This window comes from Babylonia areolata, chromosome 20 (assembly GCF_041734735.1).
Source record: "Babylonia areolata isolate BAREFJ2019XMU chromosome 20, ASM4173473v1, whole genome shotgun sequence".
In the NCBI taxonomy this organism is placed as follows: Eukaryota; Metazoa; Mollusca; class Gastropoda; order Neogastropoda; family Buccinidae; genus Babylonia; species Babylonia areolata.
Window position 1 is genome coordinate 24,596,313 of NC_134895.1, and position 7,500 is coordinate 24,603,812.

Below are 7,500 nucleotides of genomic sequence, written 5' to 3' on the forward strand. Positions count from 1 at the left end.
GGAGAAAATTTCGGGGGCTGTGCCGTGATTCGAACCAGCGCGCACAGATTCTCTCGCTTCCTAGGCGGACGCGTTACCTATAGACCATCACTCCACTCTATCTCTTATCCCTCCTCACTCCACCCCCCTTTCTGTCTCTGTCTCTGTCTACCTGCTTCTCTCTCTCTCTCTCTCTCTCTCTCTCTCTCCCTCAGTTTCTATTCCCCCTTTCTCACCGCTCTCTATCCCCTTCCTTCTCCCCCCACCCCGAACCCCTTTTTGTCTTTCTGTTTCTGTCTGTCTGTCCGGCTGTCTGTCTCTGTCTCCCCCCCCCCCCCTCTCTCTCCCTCTCTGTCTGTCTCTCCCTTACTCTCTCTTCCTCACGCTCTTTCAAAGAAGGTAATCTTTGTGGCGAGCCGGGTGAGTGGTGCTGATTATCCATGGTGCCGGACCTCTCTGTCTCTGTCTCTCTCTGTCTGTCTCTGTCTGCCTCTCTTTCACTGAAGGTAGCTTATCTGTGTGTCGAGCCGGGTGAGCGGTGCTGATTATCCATGGTGCCGGACCTCTCTGTCTCTGTCTCTCTCTGTCTGTTTCTGTCTGCCTCTCTTTCACAGAAGGTAGCTTATCTGTGTGTCGAGCCGGGTGAGCGGTGCTGATTATCCATGGTGCGTTCGGCATTGCTGTAGACATTAACTGAGAGAGAACACACACACACACACACACACACACACACACTGTTGCATGCAGGGAAAGGATTGCATGTGTATTAACTGTTCGAGAACATGCACGCACACGTGAGTGTGAAAAGGAAACACACACACACACACACACACACACACACACTGTCAGATCCAGCGAAAGTATTATGGACTGGTGGAGTTGTCGCCAAGTGGTAAATGCTACCGACTTCAAGGAACCGAGTGGGGTATTCTCAGGTTCGATTCCCGCGATGCTTGTGAAGTAAAACGACCTGTTGGCTGACGGGGCCCTTCAGGTCTGGCTGTTCAGGGGTGTGGTCATGAAAAGTCCTGCGCTGGACCTGGATTCTATAGAATAGAATAGAATAGAATAGAACAGAATACAATGCAATGCAATACAATACAGGTCTAACTTGTCATTATTTTTTGCAGCGCCAGGATTCCTCTCTTGAACAACCTCGGTTTTTTTTTCTTCTTCTTCTTCTGCTATCGTGAGCTGCAACTCGCACGTTAACTAGTATGTACTTGTGGGATTTTAAGTGCATGACCGTTTTGCCCCCGCCATGTATGCAACCATTCTCCGTTTTCGGGTATGTGGGTGCTGTGTGTGTTTTTCTTTCCATAACCCACGAAACACTGACATAGATTACGGGTACTACACGAAAGACGTTCAAGCATTGGCATGTCCGGACATACGTTTATGTGGGGAAATCGGAAAAAAAAAGTCTATGCACTTAACCCACCATGCACCCCTGACCGCGATTTTGAACCCAGAACCCTCATGTTGAAAATCCAACGTTTTAACCACTCGACGCCTGGTGAGTCCGGCCCCCGTGATGATGTCGTGTAACCCTTTAGGAAACGAGAAATGATTGCGAAATGAAGATACTTTTTTGTTGTTGTTGTTTTTTGTTTTGTTTTTTGTCAAAAATTAATTGCGATGAAATCAGGTTGAAAGAACGCTTAACTGCGAAAAAAAAGAAAAAAAAAAAAAAGCGCGACAATATCTGAAAGGGAAGTTCAGCTGAGATTAGTTAATTAAGGTGGAGTAATAAGACGGAATAGTTAACTGGGGAAAAAACGATGCTTTATCTGCGAAGGATGCTTAAAGTTTAATCGAGATTAATAAGGTCTAAATGGCAGGAAAGGAATCGTTTGATTCCGTGGCTCATCCTGATTCAGCCAATCAATAAAGTTTATCATTTTGCTCTCGAAGCGTTGACTTTCACTTTGTGGTGTACTGCGATGCGTCACATCTCCTATAACTCCCTTCCCCTCCATCACATCTTATGACTCTGTCCCTTCCCTTCCATCACATCTTATGACTCTGTCCCTTCCCCTCCATCACATCTTATGACTCTGTCCCTTCTCTTCTCTTCCATCGCATCTTATAACTCTGTCCCTTCCCTTCCATCACATCTTATGACTCTGTCCCTTCCCTTCCATCACATCTTATAACTCTGTCCCTTCCCCTCCATCGCATCTTATAACTCTGTCCCTTCCCTTCCATCGCATCTAATAACTCTGTCCCTTCCCCTCCATCGCATCTTATAACTCTGTCCCTTCCCCTCCATAGCATCTTATAACTCTGTCCCTTCCCCTCCATCGCATCTTATAACTCTGTCCCTTCCCTTCCCTTCCATCACATCTTATAACTCTGTCCCTTCCCTTCCATCGCATCTTATAACTCTGTCCCTTCTCTTCCCTTCCATCACATCTTATAACTCTGTCCCTTCTCTTCCATCGCATCTCATAACTCTGTCCCTTCCCTTCCATCACATCTTATAACTCTGTCCCTTCCCTTCCATCACATCTTATAACTCTGTCCCTTCCCCTCCATCGCATCTTATAACTCTGTCCCTTCCCTTCCATCGCATCTAATAACTCAGTCCCTTCCCCTCCATCGCATCTTATAACTCTGTCCCTTCCCCTCCATCGCATCTTATAACTCTGTCCCTTCCCCTCCATCGCATCTTATAACTCTGTCCCTTCCCTTCCCTTCCATCACATCTTATAACTCTGTCCCTTCCCTTCCATCGCATCTTATAACTCTGTCCCTTCTCTTCCCTTCCATCACATCTTATAACTCTGTCCCTTCTCTTCCATCGCATCTCATAACTCTGTCCCTTCCCTTCCATCACATCTTATAACTCTGTCCCTTCCCCTCCATCACATCTTATAGCTCTGTCTCTTCCCTTCCCTTCCATCACATCTTGTAACTCTGTCCCTTCTCTTCCATCGCATCTCATAACTCTGTCCCTTCCCTTCCATCACATCTTATAACTCTGTCCCTTCCCCTCCATCACATATTATGACTCTGTCCCTTCCCCTCCATCACATCTTATGACTCTGTCCCTTCCCCTCCATCGCATCTTATAACTCTGTCCCTACCCCTCCATCGCATCTTATAACTCTGCCCCTTCCCCTCCATCGCATCTTATAACTCTGTCCCTTCCCTTCCATCACATCTTATAACTCTGCCCCTTCCCCTCCATCGCATCTTATAACTCTGTCCCTTCCCTTCCATCGCATCTAATAACTCTGTCCCTTCCCCTCCATCGCATCTTATAACTCTGTCCCTTCCCCTCCATCGCATCTTATAACTCTGTCCCTTCCCCTCCATCGCATCTTATAACTCTGTCCCTTCCCTTCCAACACATCTTATAACTCTGTCCCTTCCCCTCCATCACATCTTATAACTCTGTCCCTTCCCCTCTATCGCATCTTATGACTCTGTCCCTTCCCCTCCATCGCATCTTATAACTCTGTCCCTTCCCTTCCCTTCCATCACATCTTATAACTCTGTCCCTTCCCTTCCATCGCATCTTATAACTCTGTCCCTTCTCTTCCCTTCCATCACATCTTATAACTCTGTCCCTTCCCTTCCATCGCATCTTATAACTCTGTCCCTTCCCTTCCATCACATCTTATAACTCTGTCCCTTCCCTTCCATCGCATCTTATAACTCTGTCCCTTCTCTTCCATCGCATCTCATAACTCTGTCCCTTCCCTTCCATCACATCTTATAACTCTGTCCCTTCCCTTCCATCACATCTTATAAATCTGTCCCTTCCCCTCCATCACATCTTATAGCTCTGTCTCTTCCCTTCCCTTCCATCACATCTTGTAACTCTGTCCCTTCTCTTCCATCGCATCTCATAACTCTGTCCCTTCCCTTCCATCACATCTTATAACTCTGTCCCTTCCCTTCCATCACATCTTATAACTCTGTCCCTTCCCCTCCATCACATCTTATAGCTCTGTCTCTTCCCTTCCCTTCCATCACATCTTGTAACTCTGTCCCTTCCTCCTTCCATCACATCTTATAACTCTGTCCCTTCCCTCCTCCATCACATCTTATAGCTCTGTCCTTCCCTTCCCTCCATCACATCTTAAGACTCTGTCCCTTCCTCCCTCCATCACATCTTATAACTCTGTCCCTTCCCTCCCTCCCTCCATCACATCTTATGACTCTGTCCCTTCCCCTCCATCACATCTTATGACTCTGTCCCTTCCCCTCCATCACATCTTATAACTCTGTCCCTTCCCCTCCATCACATCTTATGACTCTGTCCCTTCCCTTCCATCACATCTTATAACTCTGTCCCTTCCCCTCCATCACATCTTATGACTCTGTCCCTTCCCCTCCATCGCATCTTATGACTCTGTCCCTTCCCTTCCATCACATCTTATAACTCTGTCCCTTCCCCTCCATCACATCTTATGACTCTGTCCCTTCCCTTCCATCGCATCTTATAACTCTGTCCCTTCCCCTCCATCGCATCTTATAACTCTGTCCCTTCCCTTCCATCACATCTTATAACTCTGTCCCTTCCCTTCCATCACATCTTATAACTCTGTCCCTTCCCTTCCATCACATCTTATAGCTCTGTCTCTTCCCTTCCCTTCCATCACATCTTATAACTCTGTCCCTTCTCTTCTCTTCCATCACATCTTATAACTCTGTCCCTTCCCTTCCATCACATCTTATAACTCTGTCCCTTCCCTTCCATCACATCTTATAACTCTGTCCCTTCCCTTCCATCACATCTTATAACTCTGTCCCTTCCCCTCCATCACATCTTATAGCTCTGTCTCTTCCCTTCCCTTCCATCACATCTTATAACTCTGTCCCTTCCCTTCCCTTCCATCACATCTTATAACTCTGTCCCTTCCCTTCCCTTCCCTTCCATCACATCTTATAACTCTGTCCCTTCCCCTCCATCACATCTTATGACTCTGTCCCTTCCCCTCCATCACATCTTATAACTCTGTCCCTTCCCCTCCATCACATCTTATGACTCTGTCCCTTCCCCTCCATCACATCTTATGACTCTGTCCCTTCCCTTCCATCACATCTTATAACTCTGTCCCTTCCCTTCCATCACATCTTATAACTCTGTCCCTTCCCTTCCATCACATCTTATAACTCTGTCCCTTCCCCTCCATCACATCTTATAGCTCTGTCTCTTTCCTTCCTTCCATCACATCTTATAACTCTGTCCCTTCTCTTCTCTTCCATCGCATCTTATAACTCTGTCCCTTCCCTTCCATCGCATCTTATAACTCTGTCCCTTCCCTTCCATCACATCTTATAACTCTGTCCCTTCCCTTCCATCACATCTTATAACTCTGTCCCTTCCCCTCCATCACATCTTATAGCTCTGTCTCTTCCCTTCCCTTCCATCACATCTTATAACTCTGTCCCTTCCCTTCCATCACATCTTATGACTCTGTCCCTTCCCCTCCATCACATCTTATAACTCTGTCCCTTCCCTTCCATCGCATCTTATAACTCTGTCCCTTCCCTTCCATCACATCTTATAACTCTGTCCCTTCCCCTCCATCGCATCTTATAACTCTGTCCCTTCCCTTCCATCACATCTTATAACTCTGTCCCTTCCCTTCCATCGCATCTTATAACTCTGTCCCTTCCCTTCCATCACATCTTATAACTCTGTCCCTTCTCTTCTCTTCCATCACATCTTATAACTCTGTCCCTTCCCTTCCATCACATCTTATAACTCTGTCCCTTCCCTTCCATCACATCTTATAACTCTGTCCCTTCCCTTCCATTACATCTTATAACTCTGTTCAATCCCCTCTATCACACCTCTTAGTTTGTTGTAATGCAAGACAACGAATTACAACGCAACGCAACGCAACGCAAATAAATGCAAACATGGTGAGAACTCTGGACCCCAAATGACCCAATGTGTGACACGACACCTTTCGACACTTGCAAGCCGTTCTGACATGTCTCTGTAGTTTCAGACCTCTGGTATCCTCTCTTTCTGATCGTCTGTGTGATTTCAGACCTCTGGTAATCTCTTTCTCACCGTCTGTATAGATCATACCTCTGGTATCCTCTCTCAGCGTCTGTTGACCTCAGCTCTCTTACGGTCTGCGTAGTTTCAGACCTCTGTTTACCTCTCTCAGCATCTGTTAACTCTCTCCATACGAACGGCGAAAGAGACGACGTTAACAGCGTTTCACCCCAACTACCATCATCAAAATATTGCAAGCGGAAGGCTCTTATAATGAAGAGGTGAATGGTGACAGAGAAAACCACAATTCTGACGACGGAAGCTAAAGGATGGGTCATTCAGACACCCACTGGACATCCGAGGGGTCTGTGTAGAGGAGAAGAGAGGACTGGCCGTACTGAGTGAGTTAACCTCTCTTACTTACCGTATGTGTGTTGCTGACCTCTCTCACTGACTGTGCGTTACTGTATGTTGCAGACGTCCCTGATGGAGCAGGACCTGGCCCTGATGAAGCAGCTACTGACGCTGAACGAGGAGATCGAGGAGCTCAAGTGGCGGCGGCGTTACTGCTGGCCCCGCGCCGCCTCTTCCTCGCTGATGACCTCCTCGGGCGACGTGGACCTGGGCAGCCTGGCCAGCTTCACCTCCTCGGAGGCCTCGCTGGGCTGGTGGCGCGGGGAGAGTGGCGACCTTCTCACCAAGTACCCCGGCGTCTCCTCGCTGTCCCTGCACACGGACCTCAACAACCGGCTGTCCATCTACGACGAAGAGGACCCCATGGGAACCTTCAACCGGCGGGGAACCCGCAGCAAGGGCTCTCTGAGGACTTTGCCCGTGGTGGGTGCCAGTGGGGGGGCTGTGGGGCATCATCATCATCACCAGCAGCAGCAGCAACAGCAACAACATCAACAGCAGCAAGGGCAGCATCCACAGCAGGTACCAGTATCCTCCCCAAGGACCGTGGGGGAGGAGAGAGAGAGGGACAGTAAAAGCTTCGCGGAGAGAGAATCTTTCGATTCCGGGATTCACGAGGTGGACCGGCCTGTTCCGCGCATCAACTCCGGCGCGGAAATGACGCATTTATGACGGCATTAAAACCCACCACTGGCGTGTGTCCAGAAGGAACTGTTGGGATGATGTACGACTTGGAAATGATGCACTTGTGACGCTGTTAAAACGATGGTGTGTAGTGGGTAAACTGTTCGCATGGACTCTAGTCACAGAAGTGGCGCCCTTAGCCTACGTCATTTAAACGATGACGTGTAAAGAATCAAGAAACTGTTCGCAATGACTCATGACACAGATATGACGTGTTTATCACGAAATTAAAACCATGGCGTTTGATGAATGACTGTTTGGATGACGTCCGCCATAGAAATGACGTGCATGTGGCATCATCATGAAAACCATAACACGCAATGAAATGAAAGAATGACCCCACTTCCCAAGAATTACCGCACAGAACGGACTCATGTGTGGCGTCAATAAAACCGATCCTACGCAGCTGAAGGCGCAGCTGCTCGCAGAAATGACGTGATTTTATGACGTCATTCTAT

At 47.8% G+C, this 7,500-nt stretch overlaps 1 protein-coding gene across 4 annotated transcripts in view; it reads left to right on the forward strand.

Annotated features, from left to right (window-relative positions):
• Positions 1-7,500, forward strand: part of LOC143294796 (uncharacterized) — a 38,465-nt gene that overhangs the window by 30,664 nt on the left and 301 nt on the right. For all 4 annotated transcript variants that reach the window (XM_076606281.1, XM_076606280.1, XM_076606283.1 and 1 more), the window contains exon 3: positions 6,422-7,500. This exon is cut by the window's right edge and continues 301 nt beyond it. In XM_076606281.1, the coding sequence (XP_076462396.1) occupies positions 6,422-7,030 (609 nt within the window). In that variant the 3' untranslated portion in view covers positions 7,031-7,500. The remainder of the gene's footprint in view (positions 1-6,421) is intronic.